General features: G+C 37.7%; 1 protein-coding gene and 1 pseudogene across 1 annotated transcript in view; both read right to left on the minus strand.

Annotated features, from left to right (window-relative positions):
• The window catches only part of MROH9 (maestro heat like repeat family member 9), a 115958-nt gene that overhangs the window by 36604 nt on the left and 51458 nt on the right, over positions 1–27896 (minus strand). Inside the window, exons 8-15 of the mRNA XM_064595528.1 lie at positions 24340–24489; positions 22232–22386; positions 19949–20114; positions 18671–18813; positions 17527–17664; positions 14569–14689; positions 6846–6987; positions 4457–4629 (exon numbers count right to left, since the gene is read on the minus strand). Of these exons, the coding sequence (XP_064451598.1) occupies positions 4457–4629; positions 6846–6987; positions 14569–14689; positions 17527–17664; positions 18671–18813; positions 19949–20114; positions 22232–22386; positions 24340–24489 (1188 nt within the window). The remainder of the gene's footprint in view (positions 1–4456; positions 4630–6845; positions 6988–14568; positions 14690–17526; positions 17665–18670; positions 18814–19948; positions 20115–22231; positions 22387–24339; positions 24490–27896) is intronic.
• LOC123845586 (spermine synthase-like) lies at positions 1853–3961 on the minus strand (annotated as a pseudogene).

Below are 27896 nucleotides of genomic sequence, written 5' to 3' on the forward strand. Positions count from 1 at the left end.
AGCCCAACGTGGGACTCAATCCCAGGACCCCAGCTCATGACCTGAGTGGAATGCAGACACTTAACCAACTGAGCCACCCAGGCATCCCTATCATTTAATTTTAGAAAAGATTCACCTGGGTCTAAGTAGTCAGCTCTTTTTTTGATTGTAAAATAAAGATTTGCTTACCAAAATTCAAAATGCATTAGAAAAATTCCCTGTGAAAAGTGTTTCTTGGGGCGCCTGGGTGGCTCAGTCTTTGGGTGTCTACCTTCGGCTTGGGTCATGATCCCAGGGTCCTTGGATCGAGCCCCACATTGGGCTCCCTGCTCCGCAGGAAGCCTGCTTCTCCCTGTCCCTCTCCCCCTGCTTGTGTTCCTTCTCTCACTGTCTCTCTCTCTGTCAAATAAATAAATCTTAAAAAAAAAAAAGTGTTTCTTAAATTTAGGAAGACAGTATTTAATAATGGCCTAAAAAGATAAACTGGAATAATCTGTATAACCTTGAAGTAATTTCTATAAAGGTACTTAAAGTAAAGTAACATGGTGTATTCAAATGCTGTAGACCTTTGCAGATTGCCAGTGAATACCAATGGGAGCTCTTTGCATACTGGCATAGAACCAGGTTTCTAAGGGCTTGCTTATGCCAGATAGGAAGATTATGGGATTATAAAGAGGTAGAAGAGAAAAACTGCAAGTTAGAGAAGAGGTTAATTTTTAAAAATATAATATCACTTTCCAGTTTTTAGGACATGTTCATGATTTCATTAATTTTTTTTCTTTCTGTTCTCAGGAACACATCAGATATATTCCCAGCAAAATACAAACGGCTAATATACCTTCTTATGTTCCTTCCCAGAGGTAATAAATGTGGATCAAAGTGAAAACATAAAGAAGTGGTCATCAAATCACATCCTAGGGGCTGGAAAGCTGATGTAAATGAGCAAAGCAGGTGGCATTCAGGGAAAGCAGGGAGACCAGGGAGGCTGAGACAAAGGAAAGCTCTGGGCCTCTCTCAGAGAGGGCATCCAGCTCCTGCAGACTGTTGCCAGGTAGTTTTGTGGGCTCTAGTATTCTCAAATCTTCTTAAACTTCATTTACAATTCAGATTTCTGTGAGAAATCTCCCAGTTTAAAAATATTGGACTTACACTGTTTGAGAGTCAAACTTAACACACCTGCAAGTTGTATTCATCTGTGGGTTACCTGTTTGTATCCTTGGTCTACAGGAAGATATACACTAACCATTGAAAGCCTATCTGGACTAGTGGAAAGAGTTTTGAAATGCCCCACACCCGCTGAAATCCCGGTTTTGTCCCCCAAAGATTGGGTAAGCTTGAGCAAATTATTTTTTCTTTTCTTTTTAATTTTTTTCTCATTTGTATTTTTAATCAAAACTTTGCTACTCATTTTTTTCTTAACTCTTTCTTATAAGCACCAAATTTTAATATCTAAGTAAATCTTTTGGGAAACAGCATCAAGAACAAAACAATGATGTTCATTCCTCCAAACAACCAAATTTGAAGTCTACCAAAGCAAAAACAAAAAGCACCCCCCCAACACACACACAAAAGTAACAAAAATCACATTCTAGGGGTTCAGTGCATTTAGCAGGCTTCCCTGTGCTAAGCATTCTTCAGTTGACTTTCAAAAAACAAAAAAAATAAAAAACAAAAAGCCACCACCAACAACCCACCCTAGCTCATCAACATATACATTTTCCATTTGCTTTTTAAAAAATTAAAAATAATAATTAAAAAAAGAGAAAACCTGAAAGAATTCACAATCAATTGCCTGACTCATTCCAATCTCCTGTACCGCATAAGAAGGTCAGGAAGGCTATTTGCAGTACACACGATTAGGGGATACTGGTCTTCAAGGTTTAGCTTTCTTCCAAACTGTAAAATACTCACAAGTCCAAGCTTGAAGGAACACAGAGGAACTCCTTCAAGAATTCCACAAGACAATATAGGTGCCAGTGCTGTTTTTCATAGAGTGATAGGGCTTCCCTCAAATTGACACAGTTACCCTGTGTAAAATACTTCCCATCCTGTTTCAGTACCTTCACTGAGAGGTCAAGAATCAGTCTGAGAAACTCCCATGTGGAATCTTCTGGAGATGTGGCGATCGGAACAGCTGTCAAATCATTAATCATATAGTCAAACTCTCTCCCTTCTTTGGTTAACCTCTTCGGCACTGGAATACAGTCTTCTAGTAGGACCTGAGAGCAGTCTCCTTTCAGATTGTGTAAGACGTGGCCACATGTTTTTCACGTGTGTTTCTTATATCCATCCATTTGGCCAATCTCTTGCCATGGTGACCATCTTTGGTTTCAGTTTGACTATTTCACATAAAATGCCCCATCTCCACCCCCCAGAATCAGTGCGTCTTTGCCTCTTTAGTCTTTCCCACTGCGCATGATGGCCTGGGGATACCCAAATCACTCTCCGCCAGAGTAACAGCCCCACTAAGGATGAGAGTATTTCCAAACTGCTTCGATTGTAGAATTGTAATGTTCTGATAAAGTGGATCTCCATCATACACCACTACATCTATGTCTTACTCAACCAGGCGACCATTAGTGGTGGGTCAGTATCCGTCTATGGCCCTTCCTCGAACTATGGGTGGTCATCGCTTCACCCGCCAAGTACGGTCCTGACTCAGGTCTTTCGTTCTTGCTTCTATTTTGTTCAAAAGACTGGCGGTAACTCTGAAGGTCCAACAACACCAATCCATGTTGGTAAATTCTCAAATTAGCGAAGCTGCCATTTTTGTTTATGTTGGTTGCTAAATAACTGTGGTCTTGACACGTGGGCACCGACTCCGTCATCCCTTCCTCCTGGAACAAGGAGCTGATGTTCTCACCACCATCAGCTTTGGCGCGGGGCTTGGAGTCCAGGTGCTGTGCGGTGCTGTTGCCCTAGGGAGCTGAGGCCTTGTGTCATGCCTGGGGGAGGCGGCCCGGGAGACTGGGGGCCACAGGCCTGTCACTGTTTTTCTTTAAATATGGAGAAACACAGTATCATAGTTTCTTTGATATCCTAATATTTTTCAAACACTCTATCTCCAAGGAATGACTTAGGGTAAACTGATATTTGGTAATTTTCTCTTCTCTCTGATTTTGCTTCTTTTCACTTGGTGTGGTTTGATTATTTAGTTTAGTTTCATTTTTTTTTTTTCCCAAGTGATTTCATTTTGAAAAAATATATATTTTTTTTACATGGACATTCCAACTACTTGTTAGGTGTGTGAACTTGGCCAAATATTCACTTTTCTTTGCTTCATTTTCCTTGGATGTAAACTGGATAATAGTAATAGTTGTTTAGAGAATTATATAAGATAGTACATGTAGATCCCTTAGAATAGTGACTGGTACTTAGTAAATGCTCAATAAATCCAGCCACTATTATTATTACTATTATTATCCTTATGTCTTTTTGAAAATAATTCTTGCCATTAAATTACTTCTTTCTATAATTTAATAATATTATTCCCTTCTTCAATGAAATCTGAATAATTAAGAACTTACAAAATTTTTGGAAAATAATTTTTTATGAGATAATTTTCTGATTCACAAACAACTCATTATAGAAGTCTTTAAATATAAATATTCTGTATGGCATACCAAAGTGTCTTGCTTATTAAAATATGTTACTATCATCCAATTTTTCTGGAATACATTTACCATACAAAACAAGAATTTTCAAAGTGCACAACTTTTCAATTAAAGATCTTTTATTTTTTTTTTTAAGATTTTATTTATTTATCAGAGAGAGAGAGCACAAGCAGGCAGAGGGGCAGGCAGAAGGAGAAGTAGGCCCCCTCTGAGCAAGGAGCCTAATTCTGGACTCGATAACAAAACCCTGAGATCATGACCTGAGCTGAAGACAGATGCTTAACCAACTGAGCCACTCAGACCTTTTGAGTTTTATATGATAATAACAAACACATTGGGAACATTAACATGTCATCTCTAATGCCCATAATACACCTTCTACTATCTCTATTTTATTGGGGTGGGGGGAACTTAAGCAGTAAGAAACTGAATCACCTGCTTAGGTGGAGCCAGAATAATGATTTGAACCCAGGCAGTCCTGATCTAGGGCTAGCCAATATATAGCCCTAAGCTACATACAATTTCTCTTTCCTCCAAAGACAGAGGCTGTTCTTTGATTCTCCTTTCTTATGGACAAACTTTTCCAGGTTCTCATAATGTAGTTATATATATATATGTCTCCACACACACAAATATATATAAAATGTAGTTATATATGTATATAACTATATATATATATATATATATATATACAGACAGTACTTCTTTGACTAATATTGTTATCTTTGGAGAAGAAATGGTAGCTCAGCACAACATGACTATCTTCTGTTGATTTATTCTGAAATGTAATATCATTGCCTCAGCTGGGGCTTCCGCTTAATTATAAAACTTAATGATTTCACATATCTAACTGTGTAACTCACATGATCCATCAGAGGACAGTAGCTGGAGGCAATTCTAGTACACAAAGAGGAGTAGGTCACCTTGTCCAGCTTGACTAAAAGTCTTCGAAGGGTGATCAAGGCCCGAATTATAACAGTCTTGTCTTTTGAAAGGAAGGCATCCAAGATGGATATTAATAAGCTGCAGACATTTTCTATCTATATATAAAAGAGGAAAATGGTTGGATTTTGGAACTAGAAGGAGACTTGAGGTAGCATTTGGCACACACACGTCTGAGTTTGGGCAGCGTACAGTCATGTGCTGGGAATGCCTCACAAGATTCAATTGTCAAATTGTCAAAAACTTTGTAAGCCGATTGTTAAAACAGACTCTTAACTATAGAGAACAAACCGATGGTTGCCAGAGGGGAGGGAGGTGAGGGATGGGTGAAACAGGTAAAGGGAATTAAGAGTCCATTTATCACGATAAACACTGAGTAATGTATAGAGTTGTTGAATCGCTACATAGTACACCTGAAACTAATATAACACTGCATGTTTACTACACTGGAGTTAAAATTAAAAAGTCATTATTAAAAAAGTAAGTTTTAGAAAACTAGGAAGAGATAAAACAAAGGTAATAAATACTCAAAACTTAGCACTTCCTATTTCTTTTGCTCCACTTTACTCTTATATGCCTTTGAGGTTATTTACATGTATTATATCTGTATGGTGGAAATATTAAATAATGAGGCACTACCAGGCATTTCTCCCCAATTCTATGTTTAATGATGTCCCTTTGATTGCTTGAAATTAGCCTTGGTGAGAGTACACCAGAGCAATTGGTATTATTTCCAGAGAGCTGGTTGTTAAGCATTCACCAGCACACCATGAGCAGGATGACCTCTAAACCAGGCGCTGGTGACTCATGTGGACATGGGAGCTGCTGAGCTGCTGAGCCAGATCATGAGAGTCAATTGTGGATCAGAGATAACGGAATAGAAAGCAAGGAAAAAGGCAAAAAGGAGACACCAAAGAAGAGAAACAAAAGCTAGAAAGAGACGAAGCAAAAGAAATAAACAAATACTATTTGCCAAAATAATAATCAGAGGCCTTGTGTCTCTGAGAAGTTGTCTTTACCGATAAATAGTATGTGACCTCAACCCAGCTCACTCCACGGTTTCTCTCTTACTCTCCCAAATAACCTTGACATAGAATCTTCCTTTCAGTTGTTAATAACAGTGGGAAGAGCTCTAGACAAGGCAATAACTCTGATTACTAAAAGAATGTACACTGACTTCTGTGATTTATTTAAAGCAAACAGATCATGGCTCATTTCATTCTAAATGCAAAATGGGTGCCCACGGACAGTCTTTGAGCCTTTAGAGACAATGCTTAATAGATAAATAAGGACTTATTATTAAACTTATTAAGTCAACAATGATTTATGGAATCAGCATAATTCCATTATGCAAGGTACTTTGGGATGGGTGAAATAGGTGATGGGGATTAAGGAGGGCACTTGTGATGAGCACTGGGTGTTGTATGGAAGTGTTGGAGCACCCAATCGTACACCTGAAACTAATATTACAAAACCCTGAGATCATGACCTGAGCTGAAGACAGATAGCTGTATGCTAACTAACTGGAATTTAAATAAAAACTTAAAAAAAAAAAGGATTTATAAGAGAATTACAAAACACGCTTAGATTCGGTCTTCCTGGAAGGCAAGAAGTATTCACATGACTCAGTAGGAAAGAGTGTAAGACAGTTCTCAAGTTTAAACTATTAAAATCACCTGGAGGATTTTCAAAAACACAGGTTGGTGGGCCCCACCTCCATGATTTCTGATTCCACAGACCTGGGATAGGGCCCAACAATTTATAACAAGTTTCTGGGAGATGCTGATACTGCTGGTTCAAGCATCATATATAGAGAACTATTAATATAAAGTCTTGCATAAGCAAGTGCTCATAGTGGGTGTGGCTCTGAGAAGGATGTGACTGGCAGGTCAGAATATTCCCGCACAGTCTGACCTGAGCTGAGAACAGAGACCAATGTGACTATGTATGGGTAAAGGAGGAATGTGCTGAGTGGAAGACAAAACTTGAGCGAGTGCTCTGGGATAAGAATTAATGTGTTGGCAGGTGTGTATGTTGGAGGGGAAATTAACTTATGTGTGTGTGGTTTAGCCTCTAGGAGTTTGTGTAGGGCAATGCTGATCCATTCTAAGGGCAATTAATGATTTTCTAGGAAGAATATAAACAGGGTGCTTAAGCGTCTGAGTTTACTTACCACACTGCTTCCATTCAACCCAGGCTTTGAAATTGTTTTAGCTATACAGAAACCGAGAAATATCAGTGTTTTATCAGTAAGGATCTTGAACTATGATTGACTATGATGGTGACGGCATCCACAAATCACACACTCACGTGCCTCATTGATAACTGGCGCCATGCTGGCGATTTTCTGAAGGCTCAGCTTGCTAACTGCAGGATTGGAGTCATTGACCCAGTTTCTGAAGAGAACCAAAAACTCTTCTGGGAATGGGTCCTTGAAGAAGTTATTTAGAAGCTGAAAGAAAACAGTTGATAAGTTCATAAACAAAATTAAAGGCTAATGCACGATTTCTGCGCCAGTCATAAAAATCGAGACATTTTCAGTAAAACTGAAGCACAAGTCTCACTAAAACTCCAGATACTTACACATATCCCCACACATATTTCTGTGTTCATAGTTTTTGTGTTCTCTGGAAGGAGAAGTAGCAGTCGTAATAGGAAACACATGTATATGTATTTCTGTATATATCTACAGTTGACCCTCGAACTGTGTGGGTCCACTTATATACGGATTTTTTTTTTAAGATTTTATTTATTTATTTGAGAGAGAGAGAGAGAGCACATGAGAGGGGGGAGGGTCAGAGGGAGAAGCAGACTCCCTGCCGAGCAGGGAGCCTGATGCGGGACTCGATCCTGGGACTCCAGGATCATGACCTGAGCCGAAGGCAGTCGCTTAACTAACTGAGCCACCCAGGCGCCCCTATACAGATTTTTTATAGCACAATATTGTAAATGTATTCCTCTTCTTCATGATTTTTTAAAATAACATTTTCTCTTCTCTAGCTTACTTTATTGTAAGAATATGGTATATAATACATACAACATACAGAATATGTGTTGTTTATGTTATTAGTAGTTAGGTTTTTGGAGAGTCAAAAGTTATATGTGGATTTTGGATGGTATGGGGGTCAGCATCCCAACTCCCATGTTGTTAGGAGTTAAATATATGCATTAAATTTTTTTTCTCCCCGTTGCTGGAAACTTAGTGACTCAATTTAAATTACCTCCCTCTCCCAGATTATAGTTAGGTGGGTGAGTTCCTTGATAGTGAATGTTTGTATGTACTAGGAGGCTGTGCCTACTGTGGGCCAGGTATTATGCTAGTAAGTGGGAATATAGTAGTGAGCAAAACAGTCTCAATCCATGACCTTGTGGGGCTTATAGACTAGCAAGAGAGACTGATACTGTACAATGATGCTATACTACACTATTCTAATGAAAACAGAGTTGTTAATTGTGATCAGTACTAGGAAGAAAAGTTCCAAGGTGCCACAAAAACATCTAAAGGAGAACTGAATTTAGACTGTGCAGTTGTAAACTGAATTTAGAATGAAAAGTGATATTTAGATTTGGACTTGAAAGCAGAGTTGGCATTAGCTAGATAAATTGTTTGGAGAAGATCTCCCCAAGGAGGGTAACCCATGTGCAAAGGCCTGTGGTAAATGAGCGGGGTGTGTTTGAACACTGGAAGGAAGGCCAGAGTGATAGGATGGGAAGGGATGAGAAGACTGGAGGGTAGTGAGGCTGGTGGACAGTCAAGGCAGGTGGCTCAGGATGTGGAGGCTAGGTTATAGAGTTTTAGTCTTTTAACAGCTAATACCCAAAATGAAGATGTGATTACCATGAGCTTTTATGCATCTAGTAACTAGCAGCCAAAATATATTTTTAAAATGTCTTAGAAACACAAGTGACAGTTTTAGAAAAAAATTTCAAGAATTTAAAATATCACTAAGACAGATCAAGTACACAGAAGAATAGAGAACAAGAGAGCAACAGTGAGAGGGGACGGCAGATCATATATTCTTTTCAACATTCCAAATAACTTTCACAAAAATTAATTATCAGATCCAAAAAATCAATAACTTCCCTAAAGCAAATCATTTAAAAAGCACCTTTTAAAAAAAGATCATGGTGTCTATAATAAAAGAAGAAACCAAGAAGAAAGTTTAAATGGAAATAAAAAAGCCTATAAGCACTTGGAAATTTAAGAGAACTCTCCTCTATTTTGTGGATCAAAATTATAAACCACAGAGGAAATCAAACATACAACAAGGATTACTGCAAAAACAATAAAACAACAAAAATAAAATAGATGTTTACCCTGCTGTTGGAAGGAAATGCATAACTTGACTTTGCTTAAAAAGAAATGTTAAAAATGAATAAATTATTTATTTCCTGAAATTACAAGACATGAAATATCACAAGCAATGAGATTGCGCTGAAGAAAATTGGTGTAAGAAAATAATAAAGGTTGGGGCGCCTGGGTGGCTCAGTTGGTTAAGTGACTGCCTTCGGCTCAGATCATGATCCCAGGGTCCTGGGATTGAGCCCCGCATCGGGCTCCCTGCTCGGTGGGAAGCCTGCTTCTCCTTCTCCCACTCCCCCTGCTTGTGCTCCTTCTCTCGCTGTGTCTCTCTCTGTCAAATAAATAAAAAAAAAAAATCTTAAAAAAAAAAAAGAAAATAATAAAGGTAGAAGCAGAGGTTATGGAATTGGGAAACAGAAAAACAGTGGCATTAATCAATCTAATGCCTGTGCTAGAAAAAAAAGCATTCAAATAGGCCAATTTTGACCAATATAATATAAAAAGTAGACATAAAATGAACAGTGAGAAAAAGGGTGTGAAATAGATTAAAAACTTCACAAGAATATTGGATGCTCTCTGTGTCAATGGTTCTTAACCAAGGATGGGCACCGGGATCTTCTGGGGCAGCTTTTCTATATTACATATGCTGGGATTTGTTCCAGTTATGAGGCAAAGAAAATTAGATAATTGAAATTGATTAGGAACAATGGAAGACTGATGGTTATTGATGTGTTATTTCCAAATATTATCAAGGTTAGTTCTTTTTGAGTGATCACCACACATCAAAACATAAAGGCATATTTTCCATTTAGAACTAGTAACTAATCTGTGGGTGATAATTTGGTACTATGTGAATATTCTTCTCCAACAACCTTTCACTTAATGGTTTTAAAATTCATTGATAATTTTTTCTTTATTTAGTTATCACACTGGGACTTGCAAAGAGGTAATTTTTCATGTCTAGCATTCCCTCTATATTTACTGGCTGGCATCTCTCTCTCTGTCTCTCTCTTCCAGCTCTCCGGGTTTGAGTCCCACCAAGGACTCAAGCATTTAAAAAATTTCTTTTCCAATATATTATAATTATTTGCAGTTACTCTTTCTTTTGATGCTAAATTTGGCCAGTAGGAGCCCTTTCAAGTTGACTTTCATATCCTTTTGACATGACCCATCTATCTTTTAACACTTCTTTGCTTGTGGAAAAACTAGATGCCCCAGGCTTATATTTTTCTTGCCCCTGGAATCAGCCATTTCTTCAAGGAGACAAGGTTTCTTTTAGTGAGTAATGATATTTGGCAATCATTAGAAATGAGTACTAGAATGTATTCATTGTTATTGGAATATTATGTCCTCTTGGCCTTTACCTGAAACTAAGAATTATTTTGTTTTATTTTTTTAGTCATGAGTTCATTTTGACAATGTTGATATATTCAATTCAAATATAACGTAACAGAGTTTATGTTAACTTTTAACAGTTTTATGTTTGCTTCATCTTTTTCTTACCTGGAAAAACTTTTTGCCAATAGTGTTAATATATTTGCTTATTTGCTTTCTGCTATATGAATGCATACCAGAGTCTTAAAATTATATCATCAACATACAATATTCATAAAACTCCTCAGTAAAAGTGAATATTTCTTTATAGATTTTTTTGTCCTTAGAATGTATTTCACTAAGGATATATATAGTCAAAGCACTATGTTCATAAGCTACTTGATATCCTTCACAAATGTGTGTGTGTGTGTGTGTGTGTATTTGAGGGAGACAGAAACAGAGAATCATATAATTCACTGAGAAAAACACTCAGATCATAATAGGTAAATGGGCAAAGGCGAGGTCAGATTATTCACAAAATGGAACTTTAAAGGCCAAGGCAAAAACACACAATTCAGGAAAATAATTCGACCAGAGGTAACAATATGTTATCTTTATTTTTTATACGTCAGGATCATATACCTAGAGAACCCAAGAGAATTAACAAAAATATTATTATATACAACAAAGTAGATGAATTTAAGATAATACAGTTTAACTAATTTTCCTGAACATCCAGCTCTAACGAGCTTGAAAATTGAATGAAAAAGGACACATTTTGGAAAACAGTATGGAGGTTCGTCAAAAAATTAAAAAGAGAAATACCATATGATCCAATAATTCCACTACTGGGCATTTACCCAAAGAAAACAAAAACATCAATTTATTTTTTAAATTTGAACTCAATTAATTAACATATAATATATTATTAGTTTCAGAGTTAGAGGTCAGTGATTCATCAGTCTCTTATAATACCCACATCTTCTTTATCCATTCATCTGTTGATAGACATCTGGGCTCTTTCCATAGTTTGGCTACTGTGGACATTGCGGCTATGAACATTGGGTGCAGGTGCCCCTTCAGATCACTACATTTGTATCTTTGGGGTAAATCCCTAGTAGTGCAATTGCTGGGTGTAGGGTAGCTCTATTGTCAACTTTTTGAGGAACCTCCATACTCGTTTCTAGAGTGGCTGCACCAGCTTGCATTCCCACCAACAATACATGCACTCCTGTTTATAGCAGCACTATTTACAATAGCAGATAAGGAAGCTACCCAAGTGTCCATCCATAGATGAAAAGGTAAACAAGATGTGGTATGTATATATAGTGGAATATTACTCAGCCATAAAAAGATGAGATCTTGCCATTTGCAAAACATGGTTGGACCTAGAGGGTATAATGCTGAGTGAAATAAGTCAGACAGAGAAAGACAAATACCTTATTTTCACTCATATGTGAAATCTAAAAAACAAAAGAAATGAATAAACAAACAAAAAGCAGGATCAGATTCATAAATGCAGAAAACAAAATGATGGTTGTCAGAAAGAAGAGGGGCAGAGGGATCAGCGAAATGGGTAAAGGAGAGTGAGAGATATAGGCTTCCAGTTATGGAATGAATAAGTCATGGGAATAAAAGGTACAGCAATGGAAATATAGTCAAGGGTATTGTAATAGTGTTGCGTGGTGACAGATGGTAACTACACTTGTGGTGAGCACAGCTTAATGTATAGAGTTGTCAAATCACTATGCTATACACCTAAAACTACTGTAATATTATGTGGCAGCTATCTCAAGAAACAAAACAAACATGAAAACCTATACCCAAAATCATATTTAATAGAGATAAATTCGAGAACCAAAAAAAGGCCACATTTGCACTAACAATTTAAAATAATATAAACTACTTAATAATTCCAAAATTGAATATGACAAAATATTGAATTAAAAAAAGAAGCAAATTTATAAAAATACCAAATATTCCCAAGAAGCTCATAGCTTTAATTTAACTGCAATATAGTTTCAGCGAAAGTTTTTTTTTCTTTTAAACCTGGCAAAATTATTTTAAAATGCAACTAGAAGGATAAATACATAGGAAAGACTAAAGACATTTTGAAAAGAGTTGAGGGAAAGTTGCTTTGCAAGACATTAAAATTTATTTGCAAACTGCCCTAATTCCAGTGTGATACCTCCACAGGAATGAAATGAATGGAGCCTAACAGCGTCATCCAGGGCAGACCCTAATGTGGGTGTGTGTTTGTGTGAATGTATATGAAATTAATAATAGAATTCATAAAGGTAGTGTCACCAGTGAGTAGAGAATTTAAGGCTTATTAATTACATGATGCTGGGATAGGAAGTTAATTATTTAGTGAAAACTTTAGTTTTAGTTAGTTTTAGTGGAAAACTATAGTGTACCTCATGGTACACCATATAAACTTCATGGGAAACAACATTGCATGTAAAAATTTATATAAAAATGTATAAATGTGAATAAATTATACATGAATATTTATCAACTCTTTGACCACAGTAGATTTTTTAATACTTAATTTTATGAAAAAAAAAAAGCAAATTCCAGAAACAAAATTAAAAGGCAAACAACAAACTGGATACTGATTCTCAACAGGCATTATAATCAAATGCATAACACACTTAATATCCTTCACAAATTTCTGTGGGTGTGTGAGAAAGAGAGAGACAGAGAATCATAGAATTCATTGAGAAAAACACCAAGACTGTAATAAGCAAATGGGCACAGAAGAGATCAGATTGTTCAGATTATGGAATTTAATTTATGAATAATTATTTTTTAAAGATGTTCAACCTTTCTAATAATTCAAAAATTAAGGACAAATCAAATCCCCCACAAGACATCACATCTACCCCTCAAATTGGAAAGCTCATCAATAGTGGCAAGAGTGCAGTGGGGTGAGTGCACCCACAAACCACATGGGAAACACTGGTTGACTCTGCTTTCCAGAAATCAGTCTGGCAATAAAAATCCTTAGCCTTTAGAATGTTTATACTCTTTAGTTCTTATTTCAGATTCTTGGAATCTACTAGAAGGAAGTAATCTAAAATACTAAAAGAAAGAAGACAGGCACAAAGATGTAAACTCTATCATTACTTTTATCGGTAGAAAATTAGAAATAACATATATATATGGCATAAGCATCGATAGTACTCTGTTCAATATTGCTGGCTAAGACTAAACTAAGGTAAAATACATAGATTGTGTGCTCAGAACAACTAAAGGCCAAGTGACCTCATGATGAACTGGGCAGTTGAGGATTGCCCAGAGTGCCAGTTAGAGAAAGTGGGAGAACAATGTGATCATTATTCAGTTCTTAGAAGGACAGGTTTATTACTCTCCAAAAGGAGTAAGCACTACATTCATGATGAGAGAGGCAATTAGGGTTCATTAAACATCATCTGTCACAATAATGCTTATATAAATCATACATTGTTTGTAAATTTCTTTTGAATGTATCATTTTATGGGAGCAATCATGTATGTCATATTTAGGTCTACTTAATGTTTGTACATACTTAAAAGGATGATACAATAAAAATAATGAGTCATGTAATAAAAATAATGAGAGATTCAAATAGATTAAGCAAGTTTGGAAACATTAGTGATTTGCTAGTGCAATGTTCAGTTAAACTGACTTATGTATCTTTCCGAAAACTTTAGAAGTAGGTAGTGTAGTGTATGGGTATGTCTTTTATAGTTTATTAGCTGTTCTGTTGACTATGATGCTTGAAATTATGTCAAACTTTTGAGAATATTTGGCATGACACCTTAGATTAATACTTTATTATATATTAGTTCTATGGAAAAATTAGTATTTGACTCAGAGAATTTCAACTTATAGAACTTTCTACATGCCTTTTGTAAGCAAAAGGACTTCCTCAATTTGCTCAACTAGTATAGCATTACAATATATGATGTAATATTCATATAAATATTAGTGTAGTTCTATATTTTCATTTTATTTAGTTATTTGGACCATTCTTTTTTTTTTTCCCTAGATAGTCTGAAGTATCATTCAGATCCCAGATGTTACCTACTATCTTTAAGTAAACTTTGAGTACACTTTAAGTATTCCTTGATATTATTTTTTATTTTTTAATTCTTTTTATTTTTTTATTATGTTCAATTAGCCAGCATATAGTACAACATTAGTTGTTGATGTAGTTTAACAAGCATGCAGAGATATATGAACTGGTACTTCAAAAATAATTAGTGTTTGTGCAAATCCACATCTCCTAGGACATGACAAAAGTTATCTGTCATTGTCTTAACTCTTGGTAAGAATTAATATTCAGAGAGGGAGATAAAAGATTGGAAAGTTGACTTAAGTTTGGATAAGGAATGAGAACGCTGTTGTTCGCAGTCTTCTAATGAAACTCACTTCAGTGAGGAATATTATTATGATGATACTGTCTTCTGACCGTCTAGGACCTTCCACCGAGAGCTTGTAGAGATAATGCAAGGTCTCTGGAAACTGTGGAAAGTTATAGTCACTGAGAGTTCTGTAATGGAGAATAAGGCACTGAATTAGCAAAGAAGATGAAAACTCTTCCTGCATCGGCAACTACTAATGGTAGTAAAGAGAGAATCATCATCCTCACATTTTGTACCACCCAGAAAAAAAAGAAAGATATTTTCTAATATTCCCAAATCTAAGGTAAACTGCAGCCCCATTCTGAATTCTACACAGACTCCAGGCAATTATATATATCTGGATCACTGACAATCTCTCTTTCCTTAACATCACTCCTCTTTCCCATCTTTCCCCTCCTGAGCCCCACAACAGAATGCCCTGTAATACCACAAGCTCCTGCCTGACCAAAAGGAGAGAAAATAAATAGTGCAAAATAAATATCTTGGCAATCCAGGATGGCTGAATAGGTCATCATCATGGTTTTAGACCAAGTCTTTCCTTTAAATGATAAAATGAAGACGAGAGTTTGGGACTATCCTGTTTTACTGAGGAGAAGAAGTGGGGAGTCCTGATTCACTAAAGCCATTCTGGGCAGTGGCCAGGCTCACAGATGTCCTGACATGCTGGCCTGGATCAGATGGCTAGTGGCAGGACTGGGAAAGTTGATATGACAGGTTTCATTTTAAGACTCCACGTTGGGACAAAACCAAAAGAAAACTGACAGAATGGGAGAAGATATCTGCAAATGACATGTCAGATAAAGGGCTAGTATCCAAAATCTATAAAGAATTTATCAAACTCAACACCCAAAGAACAAATAATATGATCAAGAAATGGGCAGAAGACATGAACAGACATTTCTGCAAAGAAGACATCCAAATGGCCAACAGACACACGAAAAAGTGTTCAACATCACTCGGCATCAGGGAAATCCAAATCAAAACCTCAGTGAGATACCACCTCACACCAGTCAGAGTGGCTAAAATTAACAAGTCAAGAAATAACAGATGTTGGCAAGGATGCACAGAAAGGGGAACCCTCCTACCCTGTTGGTGGGAATGCAAGCTGGTGCAGCCACTCTGGAAAACAGTATGGAGGTTCCTCAAAAAGTTGAAAATAGAGCTACCTTACGACCCAGCAATTGCACTACTGGGTATTTACCCCAAAGATACAAATGTAGGGATCCGAAGCGGTATGTGCACCCCGATGTTTATAGCAGCAATGTCCGCAATAGCCAAACTGTGGAAAGAGCCAAGATGTCCATCGACAGATGAATGGATAAAGAAGATGTGGTATATATATACACAATGGAATATTATGCAGCCATCAAAAGGAATGAAATCTTGCCATTTGCAATGATGTGGATGGAACTGGAGGGTATTATGCTGAGGGAAATAAGTCAATCAGAGGAAGACATGTATCATATGATCTCACTGATAGGAGGAATTTGAGAAACAAGACAGAGGAGCATAGGGAAAGGGAGGAAAAAATGAAACAAGATGAAACCAGAGAGGGAGAAAAACTGTAAGAGACTCTTAATCTCAGGAAACAAACTGAGGGTTGCTGGAGTGGTGGGGGGTGGGAGGGATGGTGAGGCTGTGTGATGGACATTGGGGAGGGTATGTGCTATGGTGAGTGCTGTGAATTGTGTAAGACTGATGAATCACAGACCTGTACCTCTGAAACAAATAATACATTATATATTAAAAAAAAAAAAGGTAGTAGGAAGGGAAGAATGAAGGGGGGAATTGGAGGGGGAGATGAACCATGAGAGACTATGGACTCTGAGAAACAAACTGGGGGTTTTAGAGGGGAGGGGGGTGGGGAAATGGGTTAGCCCAGTGATGGGTATTAAGGAGGGCAGGTATTGAATGGAGCACTGGGTGTTATACACAAACAATGAATCATGGAACACTACATCAAAAACTAATGATGTAATGTATGGTGACTAACATAACATAATAAAATAAAATTAAAAAAAAAAAAAAGACTCCAGGTTGGTATTTTAAACCAGTGCTTCTTGATCTTTAATATGTATACAAATTAACCAGGAATCTTGTTAAAATGCAGATTCTGATTCAGTGGGACTGGGGTGGGCCATGAGATTCTAGTCTGCCTTCTATTTTTAACTTCTAGGTGATGCTGTTGCTGCTGGTTTGAGGACCACACTTTAAGAAAGAAGATCCAAAGATACTAAGGATATTGTGACTCTTAACTAGTGGCCATTTGTGGGGTGCAGATGTATCATACTTTTATAAAATAAAACATGTTCCTGAAATCTGTGTGTAAATAAGATGCCATTTGAAATGCATAGAGGGCCCAGAGACCATATAGACTATACTTTCTGGGTTGGTCACAACTTTAAATGGTCTATTATGTTGTCAAGTCTGTGTATCTTGATTCTTGATCAGAAAATCTGATCTCTATAATCAGAAACTTGCTATTCAGTAAGGAGTTAACAAGGAAAAAAAACCCTTTCTACTACAAGAAAAATAAAAGTTCTCTTTCATTATACTTTCCAAATTTATTTGTCTCATTGAGAACAGATTTTTATTGAACCTCTTTAAAGTGGGAGCACCTCTGTAACTGTCTGATGCCTACATAGCAGGGATCTGCTAACAGCAGAGGAAAGAAAAAGCTAATGTACCTCTAGTTCTCCTTAACGAAAAGAGAAATACATTCTTTGGAGGGAGGATAATTGGGTATCTGTATCATCAAGTAGGAGGACAAGGAAAGAGAAAACTACACAAATAAGTAATAAAACCCTAAAATAAGGGAAGAAGTAGATCAAATGGCAATTCAGATCATTAGGGGAGTGAGGGAAGTTGGAGTGAATATTGACTGTGTTCACACATGGCTTAACTGAAGGAAGTTGGAGAAGGTGGGATAGAGACATAGAGCCCTGTGCAGAGCCCCTGTTCTTACTTGGCAACAAGGTAGACCCCGTGATGGTGAAACAGCGCTTGGTTAAACTGGTTCCAGCAATTCTTTTCGTTTAGAGCAATATCCACCTGTTGCAGTCCAGAACAATTCAGCAGAACTCTCAGGGCGTCCCTGGCATAGCTAAGGCCCCAAAGAAGAACAGAGTCACCACTTGACAGTGGCCTTCATGTAACTAAGTACATGTGACCTGCCTTTTCATTCCAACCTGGGCAGGATGCTGGTTTTGGGAAAGGGGATGTTTCAAAGGAAAACCACTTTCAATGCTCTTCATCTTCCCTGATCAACAGTACATGGGACTTAGGGTTCAACTGACATGGTAGCATGTAAAATCTAGGATTAATCATGGAGCAGCGTATTAGTTTATTAGCTTAACCGCTTATTAACAAAAGATGTTAAATGATGTGATAATTTGCTAAAAGTGCCCGCTGCTTTCCTTTTTCAGATGCTTTAAATAAATAGATATATTCTCATCTGTGTGGGATGATTTGGTGCATGTCTGCTTGAAAGACAGAGAATGGGTTAAATATCTTAATGGAATGTATTGTGCCTTGGAGTTCTGCCCGGTTTAGAAGTCCACCCCTGATGAGGGCAAAGAGCAGGCAGTGGGTCCAGATTTCCCCAGAGGGCAGCAAAGCTAACTGAATCTCACCTTATGTGGACAGAATGACTGTGTGCCATCTTAAGGCCACGCATCACATCACCAAACACAAAACAACTTCACAGTTCACAGAGCACATTTACACACATTATTTTAATCTCTCACGTACAATTACCCTGAGAAATCACTATCAGAGAGTAAATGGCAGAGCTAGCATGTGTCTGGCTTTGGATCTAATGCTCCTGCCTGCTCTCTCTTCCCTTGGTAGCCTCCCACTCTGGCAAGAATAAACCATGTTCTGTGGGAGTGGTTCTTCGTACACACTGCACATGCTCAGGGAAGGTCCTAGCTAACTTCTAGGTACTTAGGGATTCTAAAGACATTCTCCCTTCAGAGGAAAGAAAACTGTAATAAATGAATGCATTGCTTATGATTATAAAGAGTTCCACGTGAACCCAAGGGACTAGAAATAGTTGACAGCTGGAAGCTTATTTCTTATCGAATCTAAAATAACCAATACAATCTCACAACATCCTGTTCTCTGTCATCAGTCTCAGGTCACTGCTGTAGAAGAGTTGAAGCATGAGGGCCATCAAGAGCTGGGGGAAAAACTGGGCCACTGCTTTCTTGTAAGAACCAACAGGCAACAATGTGCACAGGGCCTGGGATGCCTAAAGGGAAGGAAAAAGAAGTCAAGAATGGAGCATTCTGCCTCTAAACCCAGTCAGCCTTAGTGAGGGGAAAAGGGGGAACCACAACCCCTCCCCTCCAACCCCCTTAAAGAAAGCCTAAAGTGTGCATGTGTATTCATTCATTCTGTAACAGCTATTAAGTCCATTTTGAACCAGGAACTGTGCCTGGTATTCTACGGCAATGAGCTCCCAAAGCACTATCAATAATCACTTGGCTGCCAAACCAGTGGGAAACAAGGTGGTTCCCAAGGATAGAATACATTCCAATGTCCCCTTCATATGTGACCATGAAGAACAGTCCTACCAGTAACCCAGGTCCTCCCTGTGCTTGAGCAATCCAGGCCGGTGAGATATTTAAGAGGAGGCAGGCCAGGTCACTAACAATCATTTGGCCCACTAACTACAGCAACACCCACCCACCGCATCAGGGAAACACATTCCACCACCTCACATTTGTGGAGCACTACCCATTTTATTCCCACTATATGTCTGTAAGACTAGAATTTACTCCCAGGAGTGGTGATTTTACTCCCCAGGAGATATAAAATGGTGGGTACAAATTACATTTGGCCTTCATATGCCTGTAAAAGTCTATATGGTCTAGCTAATGGCTACTCTCTGACACCATTTCTGAACTTCCACCTTTGCTCCATTCTCTCCTTTTGGTTTCCTTGCAGTCACTGATGTACCAGGCAAGCTCTCATCACTATAGAGCTTTTGTCCTCCTCTCTGTCTAGAACTCTCTTGCCCAGATATTTGCAAGGATCATTCCTTCATTCTTGACTGATGTCACCTCAGCAGAGAGGCCTCCCCCGACCAACTTTCCTAAACCCTCCCTATCACTTTCTTTTCCCCACATCAGTTTATGTCTCTTCTCAGCTTTATATCATCTGACACATGACACATTTTTTTGTTCATTGTCTGTGTCTTTTGCCGGAATGTAAGCTTACTGATCAGGGTGTGGCATATAGTAGCTATTCAGTAAGTATGTGTTGGATGAATGAATGAATGAAAGCAGGACAGTGTCAAGAAGTATGACTGAATCTGTGGGCAGACAGGGATTTTCATGATCAGAAAAATACCAGGACAAAGACACACTCATGGTATTCCTTACCGCTACGGGCATCATATTAGTAGTATCAAGAGAGAAACGTCTTCTTTCCATGAAGCTATCCTGCATTTCTCCAGGCTTTCCTTTCAGTATCAGCAAGATTGTCTTCAGCACATGAGGGGCCACACTTGACTCAGAACCTGCCGCCTGCCACATCAGTATCAAAGTGCTGTGAACACAGTCCCACCCCCACCACCATAGTGAGAATCAGGTTGTTCATTTCCTACTTAATTCCCGTCATGAATCGGGAAAAGTCTTGGGTTTACACATTTTACAGCAAAGAAATTGCGGACAAGTCTAAACCAAATTGATATGCTCATTTCCAAATGATCCCATTAATCTCTTGTCCTTGAAAACACAGGAAGAATTTCAGTGAGATATTACAGAAAATATAGTCTGCAAGTCTGCAAGTTCATTTCCTAGCACATTTAAATATCTGTCCAGGTCAATGTCAAGAACTGATAAGCTTTCTCCATTCCATACTCTGGTCCTCCCACCTTGTGATCTTGTTTGTCCAGGAATAATAGAATATTAAAAACGTATAAAAATACAAATTAACATAAATATATCAACTTAAAAAAACAAATAAGTAGGAATATTAGGCAAAAAACTATATAAATTTAAAAATTAGAAAAGTAAGTTTAAATTGAGCTCGAAGGAGTGGGCCCTTTTGTGAAATGTCACACATCTAATTAGTGACACTGATGTCACTCACTGGAAGCCTGGTTTCTCAACCTCCAGTCCCCTAGCTCCTTTCTACATACCTGGCCACTCTTTAAGATTATTTTTTATTATTGCTTATCTTAAAAACTGCTATATACCTCTGTGTGGGTATATTCCTGATATCTTATCAATCCATGCTGGGTTTTGAACCCTATTTTATAGTCTCTCTGCATTTAGGGTCCTAATAGGGAGGTCTGGTCCTCCAGAACACAGATATACCAGCTCTTTAGAACCCATTACTCCACTGCTCCTGCCTTCTGGGCTCAGCTTTAGAACTATGCTTTAGAACCACATGGACATCAAGTCTCATATGCCCTGTCTCATCCCCTTACCTCTTGATCATACCTTCTAGCTGATTAGATATTCTCTCTGTTTCTCTGATTTAGCTCAACTCCAAATCCTAGTCTTTTCTACCTCAGTTCTCATCTACTATTGCACAGGATCTGCTGGTGACTATTTTAATTAAGTTTACCTAACTCTAATTATGCTTGCTTTCTGTACTTCCTCATTTCATACTGTTCGTACTGGATTCACTGGCGACTTTTATCAATGTCAGGCTATTCCCTCTCAACAAAATGTTTGAAGGCTGGTAATATATTACATACCATGGGTGCTTAATTCCTGAATGAGAAAACACTGAGTCTTATGAAGATTTTTAATTTCCAGAAATTTTCTAAGTAGTAAAATACTTTGAGTATTTGTGAGCCTCCCAAATAAATATAAGCTTTCAGTTGGGGGAAAAAAAAAAGTCGTATAATTGGTTTAGCATTTTGTGGATTTTGATGCCCTTTCATAGACATTAACTCATTTAACCCATATAATTGCTGTATAGATAGAGAATTTTTCTCATCTCACAGACAAATTGAGGATCAAGGAACTTAGAAACTTGTGTGGCTGGGAAGGAATTCAGATCCATTTGTTTCCAAAGCCTGAATCCTTTCTGTAATGTAACTTCCTGCCTTTTATATGGTTAATAGTAAAGAAGTATTACCTTCTTTCTCAAGGTACAAATGATAGAAATGGAGTGATGTCATTTACTACTCTCTTCTAATGTGAGTTAGGCTCACACTGTCCCATAGGCTCACATTGGTATTCTTTTCTCTTTAATATTTCCTGTGATCTTCGATAATGAATTTCAGATGAATAGCTAAGGAACAGCTATTTTTAATGTTTCATTATTGTTTTGGTGGGTGGAAATACCTTACATCTGTTCTTCATAAATGAGGGAAAAAAGCACTATAAATTTTATCACTTATGGGGGAAAAAACCCATCATCACTTTGAGGAGAGGTTTGTTCCTATGGGATATACAGCAGAACACCATTTAAAACCTCAAAGAAATAATAGTGACAATGATCATTTATCGATGGTGTTTACTGTGTGTAGGTATTGTATGAAAATATGAATAAAGTGCATGATCTTATTTAAATTTTATGATCATCCTATGTAATGCAAAAATAGATATCTTTTTTCAGAAAAAAAGAAGCCAGGCCTAATTTGCTCAGCTCTGTCAGATTCTAGAGCCTGTGAACAAACCCTTGTGGAAGGGGTGAGGGGGTCTTACTTGTCTGCTGGGACTGGGTAATCCATAAGTTGAAAGATAACCTTCTTCGGTGAAGTGCGTGTTAACAAGGTGATAACCCGCAACATTGTATGCCTCATAACATGAGAAGAATCTTGACGCAATTGCTTATAAATAGCATCCACAATCGTAGACACCTGGAAAAGTAATTTAATAGGTCAACAAGAGTCTCTTGTTCCATGGCCACCTCTAAAGCAAGGCATTTCTTGGATGTAAGAATTCAGTCCTTCTCAGAATGGCCAAGGCGGCAATTAACATACAAATAAGCACTAGAGGAAAGCATATTTATGTGTGTGACTACACAATGTAAAATATCTATTGGGATGAGAAATAAGCCTATGCATTTATTGATAGTGGGAAAATACCCATTTTTTTAAAAAAAGAAGTTTATTTGGGCAAGATAGACTTCCTTATTTAAGACATATAAGCTCGGTATAGAAAAAACAAACCCACGTATAATTCAAGTCCTTTAAGAAGGAAGTCGAAATAATGGAACAGAATAACAATGGAACTGCATACTTCAAAAAACCTTTCTGACAATTAAAGAAGACTTGAATCTGCATACAGAATGGATAAACTATGTGTTGGAAGAATGGCCTAGAATGGTAAACGCTGAGTCACATATCTTGCAAATTCTATTCATAGGCCCCATATCAGTTTTATTTTTTCCCCTTTTTATTAATTCTTGAACAAGGAGATTACTAGCTAGACCTGAAATTTGTCTCAAATTAATGGCTGTATATTCAACATCAGATTTCACCCAAGATAACTTCACTTTTTATTTTGAAACTATTCCTCAGAGATCATAAGTTGACATAATTTACATTCCACTGCAACTGTCTTATATATAGTCAGTTATCTGTGCACATCCCCCTACTCCAAGCAATAAATAAATAAATAAGCAAAGTGTTAAGAGTGCAGGACATTCTTCATACTGCATATGCTCCAAGGTGAACATGGGGGACATGAATGGGGGACATTAAACATTGCTCTTCTCAATAGACCTTTTAACTATGGGTTTAGAACTCTTCTCAACCCCTTTTCCTTTCCATGCAGCATGACCCAAAACAAGCCAGCTATGTTACTGTACACTCAAGTATAGCAATAACGATCTGCTTTAATTCTTAAGAAAAGACCTGCCATGTTAGATCTATTTAGAGATTGTAAACCCACATACTATATGGGCAATTCAGGGATTTTTCAGGGATAATTTTAACCATGAACAATTTTCCATTATAACTGATTTATTTTATTTTATTTTTAAAATATTGTATTTAGTTAGTTTGAGAGAGAGAGAGTGCATGTGAGCAGGAGGAGGAGCACCGGGGGAAAGGGAGGGGTAAAGAATCTCAAGCTGACTTCACACTGAGTGAGGAGCTCTGTGCGGCTGGATCTCATGACCCCCACATCATTACCTGAGCCAAAACATATTCCTGTATGAGCTATGAAATGTGAATTGCATTATCTTGTTGAATTAAGCGCTGTTATATTTACATCTCTCACTGGCATTGCACAATACAAAGATGGCAAAATTTGTGCTATTTAAATATTTAGTTTTTTTTTTTAACTTAGAAAGACATTAAATAGAAAATAAAAATGCCATGACAAATTGAGAGAGAAAGAGACTGTGGAGGAAAGGAAAAAAACCTTCATATGTTTGTATATTTAATGACAGCTTTTCCCTATGTTTTGAACAGGAAGCCCTACATTCATTAACACTTGGCCCCACAAATTATGTAGTCAGCCCTACAGCAAGCTGAGGGTCCTTGAAAACTTCCCCTGGTGGTTACGCAGAAGATTTCAATTATATCTGTACTATTTTACTCTTATTAATGTATTCTTTAAGAAAACTGATGAAAATGTGTCAAGATACTATGATTTGGTATGACTCATAGGTAAACGTTCATGACATTATTTTCTAAACTTTTCTGTGTGCTTGAAATATTTCATCAAAAAAAGCCTCATCTGATTAAAGTAACATAATGCACAATAGCAAGAAATACATAGGAAAAGAAGTAGGCATATAACAAAGGCAACAGAGCCCTTTAGAGAATAAAATCTGTTCCTCTACTCACTGTCAAGTATCTTACCATGGTGATCTTATGCGCATGATATTCCAGAGTCAGTTTCAGCATGGTTGACGCCTTGAATGCGATTATATAATTAGGTGAAGAGAGTCTCATCAGGAGACTCCACACAAAGTCAGTCAGCAAGGATGGCAGTAGGGTGTGTCCTACACTCTGAAACCAAAAAGGAGAGCCATGACCTTACGCCTTACCTATGGGAAACATAAGAAAAACTACTGAATTCAGTCATCCTGAAGGAAGCTCCAGGGCCAGGTAGGGCCAAGAGATTTTTGCAGGCCTTAGGTATTTTTGCTGTCATGGCTCTCTCTCTCCATTCAAAAATGTTAAAAGTCATATTTTACAACTGTATCGATATTGAGATGACTATAATTCAAGTGGAATTACATTTATTTTTTTCTTCTGATTTTTAAAGCAGTTAAAACACTTTTATCTAGATAAGTCAGCTCTGGGACCAGGCCAGGAAAAAATGAAAAACCATGGCATTACAATTAGGAGGAACTGTAAAATATTGATTTTACACCAGTTCAGCTGTTCGAATATTAGAAATTACTGTGAGATTCTTTAGCTTTGGAAATGAGTTTGCTGAGATCAGAAACAAGCATGATCAGTAGATACAGGAGGGGATGAAGTAAGAAAGGCAGGGTAATTCAAGGGTGTGGACTTTTACCCAGAGAAGGATCAAGAAGCAGGAAGAGAGAAAAAAAGGCTCATATGTCGATGATTGAGGTACAAGAACTACAATTCAAACAATCCTTTTTTTAAAGTCAGAGGAATATCCATGGACCATAAAATAAGAACAAAATTACGTGATCTCTCAGTTAAGAAAGATGAATGAGTCACATTTTCTCCCTTCATATACATAAATATATATGTATATATATTGCATATTATATTATAAACACACACACACGTCATTTTCCCAAGTACAGAAGGTACCTAATCTTGCCAATAAAAGCTTATCTGCCTCCCTCTTTTTTTTTTTTTTAAAGATTTTATTTATTTATTTTAGAGACAGAGCACAAGAGGGGGGAGCGGGAGAGGGAGAAGCAGACTCCCTGCTGAGTAGGGAGCCCGATGCGGGACTCGATCCTGGGACTCCAGGATCATGACCTGAGCCGAAGGCAGTTGCTTAACCAACTGAGCCACCCAGGCGCCCCATCTGCATCCCTCTTAAAAGGATGGAGCACAGCTCTTTTTGGTCAATAGGGCAAACCTGAGGTTTGAGTGAGAATGGGTGGCCACCAGGCTCCCTCCTACTGGGCACTGGGGCGAGGGGTGGTATTCTTGGAATGCTATGGAAGAAAGCTAAAGGAGGGTCATTGAGGCTTGGTGAGGTGGACTGAGTATCACAAATAGTTTGCCCTTCTTTAAGAAAGCCAGATTTCATTATATGATTTGTTGAATTAAAAAAAAAAAACATTGAGATGGGGGAATATTCTCTTTTAACTATTTATTTGTTTATTCAATGAAATTATTTTAGTGTCTATTTAAAAGTTGTAGAAGAAGCAATTTCTAGTGAAAATTAGAACTACTGTTAGAAGTTTCTGTCACATGAAGTTCCAGGTATGACAGTAGACTACATCAGAGGACAGGGACTGCCTATAAAATGGGATTTACATGTAACTCTTCAGAAATATACCAGTCCCATAGGACCAGCTGGATTCTTTAGAAATCACCTATATCTCCCCTTATTTCTTAGTCTTACATCATGTTATTACATACTCTTGATATCTCCCCTTATTTCTTACTCTTACATCATGTTATTACATACTCTTGATATCTCCCCTTATTTCTTACTCTTACATCATGTTATTACATACTCTTGATGCTGTTCCTTGTAGTGGCTGCATGATATACTATTAACTTGATATTCCACAATTTATAATCTATTTCTCTGTGTTTGACACACAGTTTGTTAAAAAATAGACCACACGTCTGTGAAAAACCTCTTCTCATAAATAGATATATTGAGTTTTTTTCATTTTTATAAATTCCCATGAGTGAGATTATTAGTTTATTTGGTATAAACACTTTTTTTTTATTTAGACTGTGACACTTTTATGACACTTTGTGGCTCCATTAGAAGATAGTGTCCTCTCTTATAACTGGTCTGTAAACTCTTTTTTTTTTTTTTTTTAATTTGATCCTCCCATTTCATGGTGTTTTGTTTCTAGCTCTCTTGGCTAAAAACCTTAATGCTTATCCTCCTATTTGCATCCTTCGGACTTTGTCTCTGGCTATAGTCTTCTTGATCCCCTTGTTACAAACTTAGATTCTCTCAGCCCACCTGTTCCAAAACACCTCTGAAAGTCCCCACCTCAGAGTTTCCCAGCTACCACTCTTGCACACAGGGCCACGACTGGCCTGCTTTGGTCTCACAAGTGGGAACCAAGTAAGAGGTCATGAACGTAAGGACCCAGGCCACCCTCCCCCCGAACCCCAGGATTTCCAAATCTGAAGGACATTAAACTCAGAAAAGACAATGCAACCTGAAATTGGTGGTAACTAGCCTCATGAACTGCTTGGAAGGGGCTCTGAGGAGGCTGCCTGTCCTCCACTCACTAGCTCAATCATGGTGCTCAGGATTCCAATTCCAGGGCACTGGAGTGGAGGGTGCAAGAATGTAGAATATAGATGCTTGGTTTCTTCAAGTAAATGGACAATTTCATAGTCAACCAGTCTCATGATTTTTGAGGGGAGGTGGATAAGAATAATGCTTGATTTTGGAAAAATGCACCATCATGCAAACGCGTATTTAAGATATCTAAGCAGTATTTTTGACCATATTATGTAAAATGTATCACTTCCACAGCTCCTCAGCCTCCCACAATTCTATTTATCTCAGCCATGGGAGGAGAAGACACTGCTTTATGTATGTAGTTTTAGGAGGAACCATAAGACTCTCCCATCCCAAGAGATGAACTCACCTAAAGGGCTTCCCCAGCAGCTTTGCTGAGCAGTTGGCTCAATGTGTGTGGTTAGAAGGCCATCTGTTGGGACAGCCCAACCTAGGCTGCAGAGCTGGGTGAACTCTCAACCATATGGATAAGCCCATGTACTTTTTTTTTTTTTAAAGATTTTATTTATTTGAGAAAGAGAGAAACAGCAAGAGAGGGAACACAAGCAGGGGAAGTGGGAGAGGGAGAAGCAGGCTTCCTGCAGAGCAGGGAGCCCTATGCGGGGCTCGATCCCAGGACCCCGGGATCATGACCTGAGCTGAAGGCAGACGCTTAATGACTGAGCCACCCAGGCGCCCCAAGCCCATGTACCTTGAAGAAAGTGAGGGAGTACATGGAGCCTCATGGTTTTCCCCAGGGTTGGGTCAATGTAAAAACGATTTACTTGGTACTGAGGTTTATCACTTCAATTTAAAAATTTTTTAATTTAATAGGCTTTTTAAAACAAAATCTAAAGCAGGTTATTTTGATGTTTGTTGAATGAAATATAATACTATTGAAAAGCCTGTTAACTAGTGACTCCATAAGTTTGCTAAATAACCAGAAGTTTCCCATCTTTAGTTCATATTTATTAATCAAACAAAAAGAAGTATAAAACTCTTA

The sequence above is a fragment of the Mirounga angustirostris genome, unplaced genomic scaffold, assembly GCF_029215605.1.
Source record: "Mirounga angustirostris isolate CCGP_5_RB_7025 unplaced genomic scaffold, mMirAng1.0.hap1 SCAF_6, whole genome shotgun sequence".
Lineage (NCBI taxonomy): Eukaryota > Metazoa > Chordata > Mammalia > Carnivora > Phocidae > Mirounga > Mirounga angustirostris.